At 42.4% G+C, this 20,836-nt stretch overlaps 1 protein-coding gene across 1 annotated transcript in view; it reads right to left on the reverse strand.

The window, feature by feature from the left end:
* pxdn (peroxidasin) overlaps positions 1-20,836 on the reverse strand; it is a 131,331-nt gene that overhangs the window by 43,299 nt on the left and 67,196 nt on the right. The window contains exons 12-14 of the mRNA XM_080750606.1: positions 10,949-11,061; positions 9,778-9,934; positions 3,683-3,791 (exon numbers count right to left, since the gene is read on the reverse strand). Of these exons, the coding sequence (XP_080606732.1) occupies positions 3,683-3,791; positions 9,778-9,934; positions 10,949-11,061 (379 nt within the window). The remainder of the gene's footprint in view (positions 1-3,682; positions 3,792-9,777; positions 9,935-10,948; positions 11,062-20,836) is intronic.

Genomic DNA, 20,836 nt, shown 5'->3' on the forward strand with positions numbered 1-20,836 from the left:
GATAAATAAGTGAAGACATTGAAAAATATCCGATTCACTGGATTCGTGTAGGCATGGAACACGGAAAACTTTACAGTGTGTGTGCTTGTCCCCCTAGTGGAGGTCTGGGGATTCAGATTATTTTAGACCTAGATATCTTTGTCGTGTGGATATATTTTTCTATCTGGATATCTGAAAAAACAGGATATACGAAATATCCAGCTCCATCTGGCCTAGGCATGTGTGTTGTGGAGAATATAATACCTGGTGAAAGCGATATTTTTGTTGAAATTTTGCATTGTAGTTAGTTTAAAGTGATTTAATAACAGAATAATCAATACAGATAGTCATAGAGACATTCGTGAATTTATTTTAAGAAGTACATTTTTTTCTTCTTCCCTGGAGCCAAGGTATGGCAGCTGCCACGAGAGAGACAAGAGAGAGGATGACAGCAGAGCATTAGCGAGGTGCGGACGATGTGGTGAAAAGATGATTGAAATAAAAAAAAGAGATGGAATACAGGAGGGGTTGCGAGAGATAAAAACGAAGCCAAGCAAGGGAAGGTATAATGAAAGAAAAACAGATAGGATTGATTTTCGACGTCATGTTCACATCACATTCCTAGAGAGAAAAAAAACATTCTCTCCGGAACATTTCTTTATTGGTGCCAGGCGTACGTAGGTGAAAGAGTTCAAGCTCCAGCCCCTCACAAACATGCACGTACACGTTCAGTCACTACGGCTGGAGGTTTTAAATCGCTGCAAGTTTATTTAATTCTGAGTGCAAGGCACGCGTGTTTGTCGTGCACGTCTTTCCCTGCTCCGCGTGAACCTCGCCGTATAGCCTTTTACTACCACCTCTGAGGTACTCGTTTCTTTCTTTCCTTTTTAAACGTAGCGTTTCGACTGCCGTCTTTTAAACGGACGCCTCGGGCTGGACTCAAAAAGGCGTGGCAAACGACGGAGCCCACGCACCAGAGCCACAGGTGTCCCCCGCCTGCAGTGGCGGAAAAAGTATTCAAATGTTTTACTTGGGTAAAAGTATAAATACTGCAATATAGAAATACTCTGTTAGGGTGCCCTCACACCAAAATACCTATGAGAGTGGAATGAATCTGTGTTCCGCCAATGCATTTCAATGAGAGTGAAGCGGTTTCATGCCAGCAGAGGATTTCTGCAAAAACGCTCCCTGCACATTGAAATGCATTGGCGGATTCCACTCTAGGTATTTTGGTGTGAGGGCACCCTTACAAGTAAAAGTCCGGAATTCAGCATCTATACTTGAGTAAAAAGTAGGCAAATATTGGCTTCAAAATACAAAAGACGCGTTGTGAGCTAGTACCGTAGATCGGCTATTTTCAAATAGCCTAGGTATAAAATAGGGCTAAAGTGGCTTATGTATGTTTTATAATATAATTTATATCTGCAAAGTAAGTAGTAACGAAAGTTTTCAAATAATTGCAGTGAAGTAAAAGTACAATTATTGTCTCTGAGATAGTGGAGTAAAAGTAAAAGTATTGGAAATTGGAAATACTCAAGTAAAGTACAAATACCTAAAAACTGTACTTAAGTAAATGTACTTAGTTACTTTACATAGGTCTCTGTCGGGTGGAAACCTCTTATGTCCCAAACTGTTGCTCTTCAGGATTCAAATTCCAAAGTAGCAAAAGTAGCAGATCTACAAGCTCAAAAAGGGACGCTTTGTGCCACGTTTCGAGCTTGTGGATCTGCTACTTTTGTGTGGGACGCTGTAGTATGTAATATGTGGGACATTCATTTAAAAGAAGCGTTAACATTTGGAGAAGTTTCTGCCCGACAGCAACGATATCCACAAGCTGACAATGCATTGCACCACGACGCCTTGTGAGCTTGTACTGTAGATAAGTCTATTTTCAGCGAGGGACGTCGTATAAACCAGGCTGAAGGTGCGAATACATTTAAAGGTAGGGTAAGTGATTTAATTTAATTCAAATATTAACAAAATGGGTCTATGTTCTTATACTACTAGTTACTATAGACTCAGAGTGCTTGGTCCATATTTGGACTTCAGCCTTATAAAAAAGCAGTTTCAAAAACAGTTGGGTGACAAGTTTTCCTCCAATCAAGATAGAGTGGGGCCTTCCATCAATCATGGTTGAATTGGGGCGGGCTTTACGAGCACCAAGGCCTGCCCCCACTTGATCATGATTGGAGGAAGGCCTCTCACCTACGTACATTAAAACTGAAACTGAAACTTAAGTGAAATCACTTAAGTCACCTTTAAAGCTATAGAAACTCAAACTGGCAGATGGCATTTCACGGTATAGCACAGCAGCAATCAATACATGCAAAAGCTCTAAGCTCTAAATAGTAAGTAACTTTGATTAGAATTCTCATGAGGCTGAAAGCATTATGAGCGGCGAGGGAGTAGCCTAGAGCAGAAGGAGCATTTTGCCAAGGCCTGTTAAGTCATCTTGGAGTGCCCATGCAAGTGTGGAAAAAAGGTGCTTTTGAGAGCAACATAACGCAGCTGCACAGCAAAGAGAGACCCATAACTGTCCATTTTTACACCTTGGGAGTGAAATGAACATTCCATATTTGACTGTGTGGGACTTCGGGACGGAGTGCAGGAAAGAGGAGACAGGATGAGGAGAGGACTGATGGAGATTCCAGAGCGCCGTACGGTATAAACAACTTTCTAAAAGGATGTTCAGCAGGCAGCCAAGGAGAGCAGCAGGTTCCTCAGCTGGAACTGTCATTAGACAAGAGCTGGAAATCCCCTTAACACAATTCAGGTCACCTGTGTTTGATCCTGTGTTTGGGTTTGATCCTGTGTGTGTATCCGTGTCCAGGTGGTGCGTGTGTGTGTGTGTGGGCTGCGTGCGTGTGTATCGGAGTGCAGGTGTAAGCATGCGTGCGCGCGCGTACTGTACGAACGTGAGTGCCTGTGTGTGTGTGTGTGTGTGTGTGTGTGTGTGAACAGCAAGGGAAAAAAGCACCTCTGCAAACCACATCACTCAACAGGATGCAAAGACTTCATGACTCAAATTGCAGCCACCTACGCGTTTCACTGAGTGCGGAGAGCGCAATGAAAACCTCACTGGACAAATGTGGAGCGTCTTCCAAGACACATTAACGTTCTTTCTCTCCGTGCCTCAGTGAAAAAAAAGTTGTGGATGAATTTCAGCCGGGGCCTGAATATTTAAACGTAATAGCATAAACACTTGAGTAAAAAAGCAAAAGCCATTATTCAAAGTATGCCGTGGCACACATTCACAACACACAAATCCCCGGCAATCATAAAATATATACTACACACACACACACACACACACACGCGCGCGCGCTAGTATTACTATACTCGTGAGGACATCTTAAACTTTTTATGTTGCCATGTTTATCCCTCAAACCTAAAGCCTAGGTTTCCAGTAAGGCTGGGTGATATTAGGAAAACCTTTTGAGATCCGATTACGTTGTTGAATACCTCGATATCGATATTACTCACGATATTAGTAAAAACAATTGAGTTATATAGTTTTTAATGTATTTCTGCTTTAGGTCCACTGCCTGCATAACCCAGATAATGAACAGCATATCCATGCATGCAGCCATCTATGTCGGGTGGAAACCTCATATACTGTATACCTCGAAAAACACATAAGGAGATAAGAGGTTTCTGCCCAACGGCGACGATATTATGCGTCTCTCTCTCTCTCTTGTCTTACCCATCAAACAGACGTCTTCTGGTGGACTCGATGGCGCTGTCCACATTGCGGATGGCCTCCTCTATGGATGAGGTCACGAAGGTGTCGCCCTCTCTGCTGACCAGGGGTACTACACACACACACACACACACACACACACACACACACACACACACACACACACACACACACACACACACACACACACACACACACACACACACACACACACACACACACACACACACACACACACACACACACACACACACACACACACACACACACACACACACACACACACACACACACACACACACACACACACACACACACGTTAGAAGCAGGGCAGTGACAACTGTAATTGCTTTCCCAATTGTGATCATGTAGATTGGCTATTTTCACAATAGAACCGTGTTATACAAAATGTAATGCTTCAACTCTTAAAGGTGGAGTGACATGGCCAAAACAGCTAATTAAGGCTATCAAATTAGCCAATCTTTTTAATGATGTCATGTACCCCCATGTTAAATGACCCAATCAAATTAATTTATTGTAGTTATTGTACTGAAAGTAGTACTTTCTGTACAGTAACTGAAATAAATTAATTTGATTGGGCTAATATGGGGGGAGGGGCGGAGTCGATTATCCATATCATTATCTTTTGAAACTGCCCCAAAAAAAGCTGTCCGAGGTGTGTTTCCGACTTTCTAAACCAACTTTAAAACTATCAGTTCTAGGGGTAAAAATTATATAGCATTCGCTATAAAATCAATGGTTAGACCGATAAAAAAGTACATGTCTTCTTCAAAAAAAGTGTCAAAAAAAGTTTTCGAGGGTCAACACGCTTCTCCCCGTCTATGAGACGGTTTTGTCGGCCATACCCTGCTGTCTCTTGCCCTAACCTGACTGGAGCACCAGACCGACCGGATCAAGCCATGTCCTGCTGTCTCACCGGAGCACAGCGGCCGGACTGAGGTCCGTGCTCCGTACTCATACACTCTGTGTGTGTGTGTGTAGCCTGTGTGTGTGTGCTTTCGCGCGCGCGCGCGTGCGTGCGTGCGTGTGTGTGTGTGTGTGTATGTATGTGTATGTGTGTGTGTGTGTGTGTGTACACACACACAATAGCTCTCGCAAATAGCCGTGCGGTGCAGCGTTAGCCGGGCTACACGCTAACAACAAGCCATCACGTTGTGCGCGGCACCGCACGACGGACGAAGTATACATTCACTACTAACTGATACGGCCCGCCTCCTTTTCAGACTGTTTGAAGAAACACCACGTGACCTACTGTATCATAATGTTAAATTTCGGCCGGTGTCGCCACTCCTTTAATGCTCGTCAAGGCGTTGTGAGCATGTAGATTGGCTATTTTCACAATAGAACCGTGGGTGTCGGCGGTCCCCAGTTAAAATATGATTATTTTGAGGGTCGCGGCCTGAAAAGGTTGAGAACCACTGCCTTATAGGGTGCTATAATAATTCACAACCCTTCCCTATCTTTGGACACTTCTGGCACACTTGCTACTCAGGAGCGTGCCATAGCAAACAGTGCGGTAGTGAGGTGAGGGTCTCTGGGAGCGTGCCAACAACAACAGGACATGTTGAAGGTTCATGGGTCGCCGTCGCAGCTCCCGCGGTCTGACCTGAACCGTCTCCGCGGGAAACGCAACACATCAACACACTCAGGGTCGGGGAGGAGCTGACGGGAACCCGATAGCCTTGCTGCGGATACTTTCAGCAATTCCACTTTGGTGACTTAAGAGAGAAACAATCTGATAATCTCACTCTCTCAGTCGGGGACTGCAGAGAATGTTAGAGAGGCAGGGGCTGACATTTCTAAAAGGGCCTTTTGGTGAAAATATGCAGACCTCCAGGCTCACAACGCGTTGCGCTGCAACGCGTTGTGAGCTTGGAGGTCGGCTATTTTCAGTACTTGATACCACACTAAACTAAGCATAATCAAGTCAATACTGGAGATGTGGCGTAACGGCATGGATTTCTACACAGAAAGGACAATTCTTTCAACATAAGATGTTGCGTTCAAGTTCAGGAGAGTTTGGACAAGGCAACTCTCTTGAATGCTGCCTTCAGGTATGGCATGGAAAGCGGCATTTGCATTTCTTTCACCATAGTAAAAACTGCATTCAATGTTATAGTAGGGGAGCCTATGTATCAGATTCTGTTGGCCGTAATTTTGGAATGTTAATTTTTGGAGACATGTATATCTTGATTCTTGGGGTTCTCAGAATGCCAAAAAAACATGTCTCCAATTTTTCTTTTGGGGTTTAGCTTGTGTAATTAGCATAATTAGTCAATTAATTGCCCAAAACAGGAAATGGCAATAACTTTGCTTCTAGGTAACTTATAAAGGTGATCTAAGAGTCTAAGTCGATGTTTGTGAGGTCCAGAAATTAATCTGTTACCATTTTGAAGTCATACAAACTTTCCTAATTAGCATAATTAGCATAAAATATGCAACAACGAGGTGAAAATAAACAAATTGCTTATTTTTTTCAGTTTTAGTCAACTTTGAAAGCTTCTCACAGACTTTAAGATGTAAGTTTACAAATCATCAATTATCATCTCCTATAAATAAATCATGCAACCCTGTATCTGTGTAATAATTACGTAATAATCACACCAAAACCAGAAAGCTATATTTCTTTGCTTTAAGTTAATTAATAAACATTATCTTACAGACAGTCTGTTTGCAAGACTAGAAAATATTCTCTTTCAATAACTAGGATATCTAACCTTCCCTTATTAGCTTAATTTGCATATATATCCTTCATATAAAATAAAGAACAATATGAGAAATGGTCACAGAATTATCAGATTGTTTATTCTCAGAAAATATTGTAAACACATTTAAATAGAATGGGTCTCCATCTTTGTTGTCGTCATCACCAATTCCCAACAGATGTGCCTTGCTTACATTACAACACACCTATTCATCTGCCCCACACATGCACATCTCAGAGCAGTTAACATTTTGATATTGACAAGAACAATGTGACACGCACTGGGATTTTTTGCAGCCACATTTGATCAGTTGGGTATTATGGGTAATGGTGGCTGGAGCTGGGGGATCCCGTGTTGTGACTGGCACCAGTTGTTCTCCCTCAGCCCCCCATCCATATTCAGTTACTGGTGGTATCTGTGGGTTATGTACGTGGTCCTGACACCTCATACCATATTGCCTTGTAATGGGAACGGGCAATGGCTTGATGTAATGCTCCTTGTGTAGGTGGCAGCTTCTCGGCTTCTAATTGTTTCTTTGTGAATAACCTCCACCTGAGCTCGCCAACATCCACAAGATTTGTACTGGGCTTGTACAGCTGGCAAACAAATGTTTCAACCTTTTTTTCTGTGTCAGAACTGAGTTTTTTTGTAATACCTAGAGTAGCAAATGCAAATGGGAAAGCCATCATGGATCAAGACATGTTCCCAGTGGGCTGACCACTTCATAGCCACACTGGACAGGAACATAGTGAGATGACTCATGTAGTATTTGACCGCTATGACATTGCATCTTCACTGAAGGAGGCCACATGTAAGCGACACCAGGGTGGCAAGCACCCTACCACTTATGATGTGGAAGACAACACACCGATAGGGAAGGTGTCAGAAAAACAATTCTTGTCAGGTATCCACACCAAAGATGAGCTGATTGTCTATCTTGCTAAGAAATCCCTCCAACTCTTCCAGGGAAACCCCAACATTTTCATAATCAAGGCAAGATGTCCACTCAAACTCTATTGATGTACAGTGAAACATACCAGGGTATGAAAACTTACCAGGGTTCCATGCCATCATTGAACTGACCAGACAGGCCAATTTGTTGGCAAGGGAAAGTTAACCTGTTGGCAAGCTCTAAACCGGTGTCGATGATGACGATGGAGACCCTTCTATTTAAATGTGTTTTCACAACTTTCTGTAAATATTAGAATAAACAATCTGATAAATCTGTGACCATTTCTCATATATATATATATATATATATATATATATATATATATATATATATGCAAATTATGCTATTAAGGAAAGGTTAAATATCCTAGTCATGGAAAGAGAATATTTTCTAGATATGCAAACAGACTTACACTGTCTGTAAGATCATGTTTATTAATTAGCTTAAAGCAAAGAAATATAGATATTTCGGGTTTCGGTGTGATTATTACATAATTGTTACACAGACAAAGTGTTGCATGATTTATTTATAGGATGATGATAATTGATTGTAAACATACATCTTAGAGTCTGTGAGAAGCTTTCAAAGTTGACTAAAACTTAAAAAATGCAGCAATTTGCTTATTTCCACCTCATTTTTGCATAATGTATGCAAATTATGCTAATTAGGAAAGTTTGTATGACTTCACAATGGTAACAGATGAAATTCTTGACCTCACAAACATCGACTTAGACTCTTAGATCACCTTTATAAGTTACCTAGAAGCAAAGTTATTGCCATTTCCTGTTTTGGGCAATTAATTGTCTACTTATGCTAATTACACAAGCTAAACCCCAAAAGAAAAATTGGAGACATGTTTTTTTGGCATTCTGAGAACCCCAAGAATCAAGATATACATGTCTCCAAAAATTAACATTCCAAAATTACGGAAATACATAGGCTCCTCTACTATTATGGCCTGGAAAGGGCACTTTTTACAGTAAAGGGGCTCAAGTCCCCTTTGACGTCTATGTGTGCACGTGCCTGCTCTCAGTGCACTGCCATAGTGGCCTGTGAAGGTCTGTGGCAGGGACGTGCTGGGCCCCTGATTCAGCCCGGGAAAAACAATTGGAGAGGCCCTCATTGCGCGCTATAGAGAGAGATATAGTAGCTGCTGCTACTCAAAGATTTGCCATTTCAGATCATGACAAGTAATAAGCCAGTGGGCCAATTACATTAGTTATATTTCGTCGTTGTCGGGTGGAAACCTTGTATGTCCAAAACCGTTTGTTTTGTATTTATCATTTAAAAAAATTATTTAAACTAGTGAAAACAGCAGATCTACAAGCACACAACGCCTCGCGGTGCGAGGCGTTGTGTGCTTGTAGATCGGCTGTTTTCACTACTTTTGTGCAAACAGTTTAATTTTTACTTTTGTGCAAACAGTTTAATGTTTTCCTAATGGCCGGCCTGGACCGGCCGGAAATGAGCCGGCCGTTCGGGAGTTGTCCCGCTTTTCCCAATGGCCAGCACGTCCCTGGTCTGTGGGTCAGCCCAGCTAATAGACTGCATGTGTCAATATTATAAATTATATTATTGGACCCAAGTCTTTGGCAAAAAAATTACTTGAGACTCAAGGTTAAAAGAATGGACATGCGTCTTTTGGGAGAAATAAGTGAAAGACTCAAGTTAACTTGGAGTAGAACGTTCCATGTCCATGAGACAAGAGAAGGCAACCCTAACCCTTTCTAGTTTGAGACAGATTTGTCCTTAAGGTCACGTGATCACGTTTGCTTCTGTCAAAACAGCAGGACCTCACGTCTCCGAAAACATCAGAGCAAATGTTCTGAAAATATTCTATCTTGAGCATCTCGCCGCTTGTGCCAGTACGATTAGTGAAAAAGAAACCTTGATTCTATATATGGCTTATATAAGCTCCTGATGCCAAATAAAGTGGGTGGATCAAGTTCACATACCGGTACGCATATGGACTGAACTTGCCTATGGATGCAAGTAGTTATAATGAGAAATGGCCAGTGTTTGTATCGTAGGACTATTAGGTAGGAGTTGTAAACGTTTGGTTTGTTGATTATTCTGACCAAAGAAATCGCGATTTACGATATTATCGCGAACAGTGGAACATTTGCCAAGAAATTGCAAAATCGTCATTTTTTTTTAGATTTGATAGAGTGAAAAAAAGACTATCAAGTACGTATCAAGTACCTATATTATAAGTACGTTTAACCAATAGAGGGTTTAAATGGTACTGGATATGCATCTCTGCAAATAACAGCTGAATTGATCCCAGTGCATGACGGAGGACGATTTCACGATAAATTAAATCTCCATGATACGATTATCGTGAGTGTTTTTATCACGATAATATTGCTTATCGTCCCATCCCTAGTTTGTTGTAGCTGTGAACGTTGGCTTGATCTTACTGGTCACGGTGAGCACCATGCTGACAGCCTGGTATCCGATGGGGTTGCGGGCCACGCATTCGTAGCGCCCGGCGTCGGCCGTTCCCACGTCCTTGACCTCCAGATAGCCGTCAGGACTGATGTGGAACTTGCCGCTCTCCGTCACCTGCACTCCGTCCTGTGGAAGGGAAGGCGGGAACAGGGGGTCAAGGAGCACGAAGGTCATAACCCTGGGAGTTACCATGTGGACAGCCAAGTAACAAGGCAGAGATTAACAGCCTCTGGTTGGAAAGCCATGCACCAATTGTGCTGTGCAAAGGGCAATTCAGATTGGAAACCCTTGTACGTAGCAGTGATTTGGACGATTAAAACAGTAATTTGATTGGCTATGTAAACTCTGTCATTTCTAAACTTGACTCTCTCCTCACTGGTACAGCTCCTCCATACCTCCAAAACCTGATCAACTCCTACAACCCCACCAGTTCACTCAGATCAGCCAACACAGGGATGCTGACAGAACCCTTGCTAAAACACCAGGACAAAAATCCACTCGTCCTCGACAATTTGCCCTTCTGGCCCCCAAACTGTGGAATAAACTCCCTGTCACACTTAGAACAACAGACTCTCTCCCTAGCTTCCGCCGTGGACTGAAGACTCACCTCTTCAGACTCCACCTAAACCCATAGCACTACTGTAACACTCAATGACCATACATGAAGCTAGTTAGCATTTTTTTTTTGGTTTTTAGAAACTTTTTTTTTACTGATTAGGTGCATGGTCTACCTATGTTATTGTTTTTTCTAGATTGATATTCCTATGCATTTGTTATATTGTTGTTGATGTTCTGACATAATTATCTTGCTTATTATAGTGATGTATATCTGCTTATTGTAAGTCGCTTTGGATTAAACTGTAAACTGAAAAAAAAAAAAAAAAAAGAATAGCCGATCTACAAGCTCACGACGCGTCACAGCTTGTAGATCGGCTATTTTTGGTTAACCTTTCCCCCAGAATAGGGATGAGGTTCAAGTGGCCTACCACTACAAGAGATACTCACAGGTGGAAAGATGTGCATGTTTACGTTGCATAATATGTTTCTAAAACTTAACAGTGTAATTCAGGGGATGAGTAGGTTATTTACAGGGGTGCCCTGGGTCAATAAGGTTTGAAAACCCCTGCTCTGGCCTCTGACCTTGTTCCAGGTGAGGACGGGCTGAGGCTGACCATGAGCGCTGCAGGGAATCTGGACGTCTTGGCCAGACTCCACCGTCTGGTCCCTCGGAGCCGTGGTGAAAACAGGCGTTACTGAATGAGTTAAACACAAACACACACACACACACACACACACACACACACACCACACACACACACACACACACACACACACACACACACACACACACACACACACACACACACACACACACACACACACACACACACACACACACACACACACACACACACACGTTAATGATTATGCAGCATGTACATGTACAGTACAATCAAAGTCAACAGTAGACTTAACGCATGACGAGAAACGAGAGTTATCCATCAACCCGTTGTCTCTGTCTGCATTGCAGCCTCATAAGTGGCGCTGCTCTGTGAGCCTCGCATTAAAAGACTGAACGGACACATTAATATCATCAAGGAATTTCTATAGCGGCTTTTGTTCTCATAATCCCAAACAACTCAACCTCCCCATCCTGTCTCGGCCTTGTTCCAATTATATTAAATGAGAACAGCTGAAGTTTTTTTCTTTTACCCATGTACTGTACAGAGACTGCACGGGGAGTTCAACAATCATTGACTGTAACACAGCCACAACCCTTACACACACACACACACACACACATACACACACACACACACACACACACACACACAAACCCAGACACACTTGCACACTCAGGCAGACACAGAGCGTGATTCATTGGGTCACACAGTGAGCAAGGATCATGACACAATCCCCTCTCAACTGGAGTCTGGGCTGGGGGTGGGGGGGGGGATATGGGGAGGGGGGTGTCGGGGCATGGCTGTGGTCTGGTCCCTGCCCTCTTCCGCGTTACAACCTCCTCTCCAAAGACGCCATTATTACGGAGAGCAGCGAGCCGCACGGCCCACGGGAAATTCCCACAGGTCTTTGAGACCTCAAGCGGGAAGGGGGGTTAGCGGTTTAGGTTGGGGGGGGCATCTGAGAGCAAGTCTTCACACTAATTAACTGCTTTTAACCCATTAAAGGCCCTTTCCCACTGGGCGTGATAACGATAACGATATGTTGGCGTTCACATCAATTATGACGGCTTTATCGTTGTGGTGTGGAAGCTAACATCCACTTCAATTGAAAACGATATTTTTTTTATCGTTGTCGCGCCCAGTGGGAAATGGGCCATAAGACCCGAGGCTGATTCTACAAATGCCTTCTGAATCAGTAGTTCTCAAACTTTTTCGTGCCAATGATTCCTAAAATGTATGTATTTGGGCACTGTAAACACTTCCAAGATTTATCGAAAATGTAAAAAAAAAATATCACACAGATACTGTAGTACAAGCTCTGATACTGTATATCTTTTGAGAACCACTGTTCAAAAAGAGTTTCCTGAAAAAAATTGTTGTGATTGGATTTCACTCCCTCCGAAGTAGTGACGGAGCAATCAGGGCCCAGTACACAAATGTTTGGCTGTTTATAACATCAGAGGCATTTTTTCGGCACTTGGAAATGCAGGTCGTAATAATATCTACTAGGGATCGGATGATATGAAAATGTCATATCACAATTATATACAAAAGAAATTGCGATAATCAAAATCCATTATCCTGGGGAGGAACATTTGCCAAAGAATAGCAGATCTACAAGCTCACAACTTGTGAGCTTATAGAGTTCCGACAAGATGGCGACCGAGTAGGACGCGTTTGTTGAGCTCTGTAGAGGTGCAAAGTTTTCACATTTTTTAAGCCCATTTTTTACTGCCTTTATAGTTCTTTTGAGACTTTAAACGCCAAAACACTGGTGAGTGTCTGTTTTTGCAGCTGTTTCGTGTTTCATGCCGAATACGATTAACACGAGGTCGAGGAGTACCAGGTCTCCGACCGCAAACGCTGACAACATGGCTGGCGCAATGCAGGGCGACGCTGACGCTCCGGTTACAAAGAGCATGCTGCGCGAGGTCCTCAAGGAATCACTGAAAGAGTTTATGGATGGTTTTATTCAACCCATGATGCTTGGCTTGGAGAAGAAATTACTGAAGAAGATTGATGACTTCGGAAAGGAGCTGCGTCCTGCAGTCGCCACGCTGAACACGACCGTGGCTGAACATGGGGAGGCCATTGAGAACTTTGGTTCCTCCATGGACAGTTTGCAGATGTGTATCACTGAATTGGAGAGAAGATGTGCTAATCTGGAGGAGAAGCTCGTCATAGCAGAAGACCGGAGTCGTAGGAACAACATAAGAGTGATTGGGATCTCTCCTGGGCTAGAAAAGGCTGACCCAGTGGCCTTTATCCAGTCTTTTTTGCAGAAAACATTCCCCGACGAGTTTCCCGACTCCCCCCCGGAGGTGGATCGTGCTCATCGGACCGGCAATCCACGTTCTGATAAGCCAAGGGCTTTCCTGGCAAGGATCCATTTTTTCCGGGTAAAGGAACGCATACTCCAGCTCTCCAGGAAAGCAGGCCAACTGACATACAATGGCAAAAAGGTGTATATTTTCCCCGACTGGTCTGCTGAAACATCAAAGAGAAGGGCAGCTTTTGGGCCAGTAAAGGAATTCCTACGTTCCATCACCGCGGAAGGAGTTAAATACGGAATAAGGCACCCGAGCAAATTCTGGATAACCGTGGATGAGGCGACTTCTACTTTCAACTCACCCAAGGAAGCGCTGGCCTTTTGCAAGGATAAGTTCAAGACTCCAGGTGCTGCGGACGAGACTCTAGCTACGCAGGATGATGAGACGACAGTTACAGAGAACTAACTTTTACCAGGGACACTTTTGCTTTTGTGATCGCGTGCTTTCAAACACATTCTGCCGATGTGATATCCTTTTGCCTTTAATGGACTGTTGGTAAGCTGGCTGGGACTTTGGAGATGACTTTTACGCAGCGTCTTTCTTTCCTCACTCTCTCCTCCTCCTCCTCCCCAAAGGGTGAGTTGTTAATGTAAGCCTACTTATTGTTTTGGACTCATCATCTGACTTGACGTTGTGTTTTCAAGTGTTTCGTTTCATAATGCCTATTTTATTTGTATTGAAGAATAAGATATATTTTATTTTTTAATAAGATCTGTAAGCAGATGGGTGTTACTCGTTTTAATTTAGGTTACCGCAAGGAGAGAGGATTTAGGGCTGATAAAGCTATAAGCATAATTCACTGTCTTTTTTGTTTGAATATAATGGACATTGTTCTTGTTATTATTGTATTCTTTTTCTTTGCTCTTATTGAGCGTTGTGCTGCTTACTATATAGGTCTAGAGGGTTTTATCTCTCTCTGTTAAGCTTTGTCTAACGTGTTCCGTGTCCCGGTTCCGAGCCTGCTCTCTCTCTCGTCTTCCCTCTGTGTCTCTCTATCTATCTCGGCTTTCCCTCTCTCTCTCTCTCTCTCTCTCTCTCTCTCTCTCTCTATGGCTCTCTCTCTCGCTGTGTGTGTGTCTCTCTCTCTCTCTCTCTCTCTCTCTTTCTGTTAGGTAATGGCGGCTATGTTGGTTGTTAGTTTATGGTTCGTTTATGCCTCCTAAAACGCTACTTTCTCGGGTAGGAGGGCGAGACTGGGCTTTGGCCTTTGTATTGAGTAATGTAGCCTACTGTTTAAGGCGAAACAGATATAAATAATATGGTCTAAATTGTGAAGGCTCCGCGGTTCCAGAGACCACTCGCTCTCCCGCCCTTTCTCTATGTCTCTCTACCTATCTCTGCTTCTCCTCTCTCTCTCTCTCCCTGGCTCATTGACTCGTTCTTTTCTTTCCTTTTTTTTTTCCTAATCTTAATAGCTGGCGGATGTACGATCTCGTGGCGCGTTGGCTCTACGTGCTCGTGGATCCGCTGTCTGGGGGGGGGGGGGGGGGGTAGTTATTTACCTACTTTACTTGTTGTCTTCTAAGATGTTAATTTCTTGATGGGGGAGAGGGGAGCTCTGAATTGGGGATATTTATTTTGTAGTCGTGATTGGGTATGTTCACTGTTTGAAGTATGGTAGTTTACTGTTTAAGACGGAAACAGACTTAACTAATATGATTGACATTTATCTAAGTTTGCACTGGCCTTTTGGGCATGCACAGGGAGCTGTATATGGCGCAGTATGCATCATGTGTGCTGTGTTGTATATGGTTTCCTGATCATACATAACTGTGTTTTATGTAAATACTTATGTATACAGACTTTTCTTTTCTTTCTTTTTTTCCCCCTTCTAATTAGTAATTGTGGTTTGTATGCATGGATGCATAGGGGGGGCTGTGTGTGGCGCAGTATGCATTAACACTGTGTGTGCTTTGCTGCATATGGCCCCCCGTATGTGCTTTTAATTTCTATTTCTAACTACATATGTAAGTGCATATATGTTTTATATCATATACACTGATTTCCTTTTTTATTTATTTTTATTATTAATATTATATTAGTGCCTTGTCGTGGTGACAGCCTTATTTCCACATATCTGTCACAAGTGTTTGGTTATTTGCATTAACGTGGCTTATAGGGCTTTATCACATTCTAAGTGGGCCTAATGCTGGACTGATTATTATTATTACAGTTGTTATAGTCCCCTCTCTTTTTTTTTCCCCTTTATTCTTTTCTTTTTTCTCTCCCCCTTCTTTACTAGAAATGTTAACATACCATTCTCATTTATTTAAGTGATATGAAGTGGGGAGATTGATCATAATTTGAGCGGATGGAATGTTTGAGAGCTATTCAGCCACAAGAAGGCACTTTTTTGTTGTTGTTTTTACTTTGGTGATCTGTTATATATTTACATAACCACCAGAGGGCAATGTATGGTTACTTTTGGGCAGTTACTTGTTTGCACTCTCTGACAGAGTGAAATGAAGGTTGACTAATAGGTTGATGGGGTGGGGAACTGTTTTTGTGCACTCTGATGCTAATGGGGTTTTCCCCCTCAAGCTTCAATGTTATGTGTTTTTTTTATGTTCGTTTGATGTTGCTTTTTCCTTTCTGTTCCTTTTGGGGTTGTTTTGTTTTTCTGTTGGGAAGGTTTGTTGTGAGGGACCAACTAGGAAATTCTAAAATGTTCTACTGTGCTTGCTGTGCGTATGGTTTGAACCACAATTATGACAGAATATAAATTTCTAAGTTTCAATGTAAGGGGAGCGAATATACCGCATAAGCGAACCAGCATTTTGGGGGTTTTGCGATCTAAATCAATTGACTTTGCATTTATACAGGAGTCTCATCTTTTAAAAGAGCATTCCAACCGATTGGCTAATAAACATTATCGTGTTTTAGCCTTTTCAGCTGCTTCTTCCAAAACCAAGGGAGTAGCCATATTGGCTAGACGTAACCTTAGGTTGGATTTTTTGGGTGATTGGTCTGACAGTGACGGGAGGATAGCTGTTGCTAAAATCCGCTTGGAGGGTAAAATGCTAGCACTAGTCTCTGTGTATGCTCCAAATGTTTTAGACAAAGAGTTTTACAAATTACTAACTAAAACCTTATTGGAACTGACGGATTTCAAATTCATTGTTGGTGCTGACTTCAATGCAACATGGCAACATAACCTAGATAGATCCACTGGGGTAGAAAGCAGAGAACAAGCACTAGCGTCTGCAGAACTACGTGCTTGGGCAAACTCAACTGGCTTACTCGACATCTGGCGTTTAATGAACCCAACGGTTAGAGATTTTTCTTTTCTGTCGGGTAGGCATGCTTCATTCTCTAGGATCGATTACGTTTTTGCCCCTGTTAGCTTGTTTCATAAAATTGCCAAGGTAGAGTTGCTCCCAATGTCACTCTCGGATCACAAGGCGGTGCTGTGTGTTGCTTCACTGAAACAGGTTATAGATAGAGCTCCTAGATGGCGGTTTAACACCACACTGCTGCGCGATGCGGCATTTGTAGCTCAGTTTCAAACTGGTTTGCGCGAATTTATAAATATCAATACAGGCTCAGTTGAGGATCCCAGAATTCTTTGGGATGCAATTAAAGGCTATATCAGGAGTAATACAACCCTCTATGCGTCCACTCAGAGAAAATTAAGGTCAGCCAAACTGGTGGAATTGGAATCTCGGTTTTCTACTTTGGATAATTCTCTCCAAAATAACTTTGATGTTAGTACAGCAACCCAGAGGGAGCTAGTTAAGAAAGAAATTAACTCCATTCTCAAGCGCCGCTCAGAATTTCAAATGAAACGCACAAGGCAAAACTACTATTTTAATAGTGCAAGACCCAGTCACTTACTGGCTTTACGTCTTAGATCCAATGAGCATTTTGCTGATATTGTTAGTGTCAAATCAACAACTGGAGCCATGGTTACAGAACCCAAAGAGGTCAATGCCACGTTTCGTGCTTTTTATGATGAGCTCTACACCTCCGAGGTCATTCACGATGATGCAGTATGCAATGATTTTTTATCCAACATACAGTTACCAACCCTTAGCGAGGCGGATGCGGAAGCCTTAGATAGACCGCTCCATCTGGCGGAATTACAGGAAGCTGTGCTCGCAATGCGTAGGGGCAAGTCGCCTGGTTTGGATGGGATACCCCCTGAACTTTATGCCATCTTTTGGGAAGATCTAGGTCAGCTGATGCTAGACATGTTTCGATATGCAATTGAAAGTGGCTCTTTCTCCAGGGATGTGAATGTAGCTATTATATCATTATTGTTGAAGAAGAACAAGGATCCCACAGATTGCGCAAGCTATAGACCGCTTTCACTTTTGAATTCTGATCTAAAAGTTTTTGCTAAGGTGCTTGCGCGTCGCTTGCAGGGTTTTATGACCACCTTAGTACACTGTGATCAGACAGGTTTCATAGGAACTAGACTAGCCTCTGATAATACTAGACGACTATTGCATATCATCGATAGGGCTAAGGAGCTGAGGACCCCCGCCGCAGTGTTGTCGCTCGATGCGATGAAAGCATTTGATCGTCTGGAATGGTCTTACCTGTGGGCTGTACTAGATAAAATGGGATTTGGTGCTTCATTCATACATTTTGTTAAAGTACTTTATTCTAATCCGTCAGCCATGGTCCTAACCGGTAAGATCTGTTCGCCGCTATTCACGATTGGCAGATCTTCAAGGCAGGGTTGTCCCCTTAGTCCTCTCCTTTTCGCACTTTCACTCGAACCCTTGGCTCAGACAGTGCGTCAGTCTGCAGATATTACTCCTGTTTCGATTAACAACACACAGCATCGCATTTCCCTATATGCTGATGATATTCTACTGTTCCTTGAGAATGCACCACAGTCAATTACTCACGTCCTTCAAATTTTTGATCAGTTCAGTTCCATTTCCGGCTACAAAATTAATTGGACGAAGTCAGCCCTTCTACCTCTAAATGATCAGATGAGATCTGCTATCCTGCCGCCCATAATCCCAGTAGTAAGCCAATTCAAATATCTTGGCATAGATATTTTCCCCTCTCTTCAGGCTATTGTTAAGAACAACTATGGTGACACTCTAAATAAGATTTGTCTTGATTTAGATAGATGGTCATCTTTGCCCAACTCTCTCCAAGCTCGAGTTTCAATCATAAAGATGAATGTTCTTCCTAGGGTTAACTTTGTAAGCTCTATGCTCCCTTTGCCACCACCGCCGCAATACTGGAATAAGCTTCACTCTTCGATATCTAAGTTTGTGTGGAAAGGGAAACGCCCTCGTCTTAAACTTTCTCTATTACAACGTGCTAGAGATGATGGCGGCCTTTCATTGCCCAACTTTAAATTTTATTATTGGGCCTTCACGCTCCGCCCCCTTTTAAATTGGTTTAACCCAGCAAATAAGGTTTCTTGGAGAGAGCTTGAGGAGAGTTTAGTGCAGCCTGTTGAATTGAGAGATCTTATCTATTCAAACATAACTACACATCAATGCAAAGTTCTCTTTGGACCTATCATTTCTCATTTAGTGGCAGTATGGAGGGCAGCTGAAAAGATGTGTAAGATTGATTGTAAATGGAACTTATTTTCCCCAGTGTTCAATAATCAAAGACTTTTAATCGAGGATCGCCCCATTCGCTTTCCAAGGTGGAGGGCTAAGGGGATTCGTACATTAGGGGACTTATTTGATAGAAATGGTTTACGACCTTTTCGAGATTTGTGTGACATCTTCAATCTGCCTGGAAATACCCTTTTTTTCTACTTCCAACTGAGAACGTCCATGAGGACCTATGGGGTCCCATGGCAAGCTCCCCTTAGATTGCACCCCTTCCATGAGTTTATCTGTGATGGTAACAGAACAAGAGGTTTGGTTTCCACCCTCTATGGTTTTTTATTAGACTGTAGTTATGGCCCCTATCTGTTGATACTGTTTGGAGGAATGATGTACCAAATTTGGACCCTGACTTTTGTTGGGACACAGTATGGTCTAACATTAGGCTATCTTCTAGAAATCCAGACCATCAACAAATTCATTTAAATTTTGTTCATCGGACTTATTTAACTCCCCGCAGACTATGTGCTATGAGGATTTTGAATAATCCCAACTGCACTCTCTGCGCCTCAAATAGTATTGGTACCTTCCTTCACATGGTTTGGGAATGCCCAAATGTGTCGTCATTCTGGAATATGGTTGCCTCAAAACTTTCAACTATTTTTAGTATCAATATCATATCTTCTCCTTCTTTATTTTTATTAAATGACGTCTCACAGTTGCAACTAAACAATATACGCAAGCGCATCTTCTTTGCTGGTGTAACGGCGGCGAAGAAGATGGTAGCTACGCGGTGGAAACCTCCTCATACGTTAACGTTTCGACAGTGGGCCTTAACCTTTCTAGATATAGTATATTTAGAGCAGTCGATAGCAAGGTTACACGGAGCAAAAGAAGAAAACATTAATATGTGGTCGGACATTGCAGATAAGCTTAAGGCTAGGATTCAAGAAATCACTATATAGTGGTAACAGCCTAGCACAGGCATGCACTATTGTACATTCCGTGTTGGTCCGGGGAAAGGGGGTGGGTGGGTTTTCTTTTCCTTTTCTTGTTTTACTATTGTTTGTGTTGTTTGTCTGTTAATTGCATTTTTCTTTTGATTATGGAAAATAAAAATATTTGATAACAAAAAAAACTTGTGAGCTTATAGATATGCTATTTTTTGGCAAAGGCATTTGATAGTGAGTGAAAAAAAGACTGTATCAAGTACATATATTATAAGTACCTTTTACCAATTATAGAGGGTTTAAGTGGTACCAGATATGCAGCTCGGCAAATAAAAGGTGAATTGAACCCAGTGCATGACGGAGGACGATATCACAATTCATAAAATCTCCAGAATACGATTATCGTGAGTGTTTTTTTTATCACGATAAACGATAATAATGCTTATCGTCCCATCCCTAATATCTATGCTGTGATATTTGTCTGGGCATAATATGCCAGGCTAGGGCAGACGAGGTTTGAAAGTCACAACACTGGGAAGTGGGAAGATCCTCTCCTCGGAAACAAACAACAAAGAGTTTACATCCAGAAAGAATGCTTAACCCAATTATACCCGAAAAAATGTCTTCTGGATTGAAAAACCTATGTTTCTCTGTCAGTGGTTCTCAAACGTTTTCATATCAAGGACCCCCTAGAATTATATGTATTTGACCATGGACCCCCACCTGAAAATATTTAGTTCCAGGGACAAAGAGAAAGAAGGATTTGCGTTACAAATGTAACATTTTCAAGATTTTTCAAAAATAGCAGATCTACAAGCTCGCAGCGCGGCACTCGGTGCCGCGCTGTGAGCTTGTATATCTGCTATTTTTTACTAGTTAAATCATGAAATAATGTTTAAAGTGGTGACGCAGATATGCGTGCCTGGTCGAAACGGCTTAACTGTCAAGTGAAAGCATGACAAAAGACCGCGTTTCATCTCGTCCACCTTCCCTTTCTTTATCCTGGTCCATGTGTTTAGTCTGTTTCCTCTGCATAAGC

This window comes from Nannobrachium achirus (assembly GCF_963921795.1).
Source record: "Nannobrachium achirus genome assembly, chromosome: 20".
NCBI lineage: Eukaryota > Metazoa > Chordata > Actinopteri > Myctophiformes > Myctophidae > Nannobrachium > Nannobrachium achirus.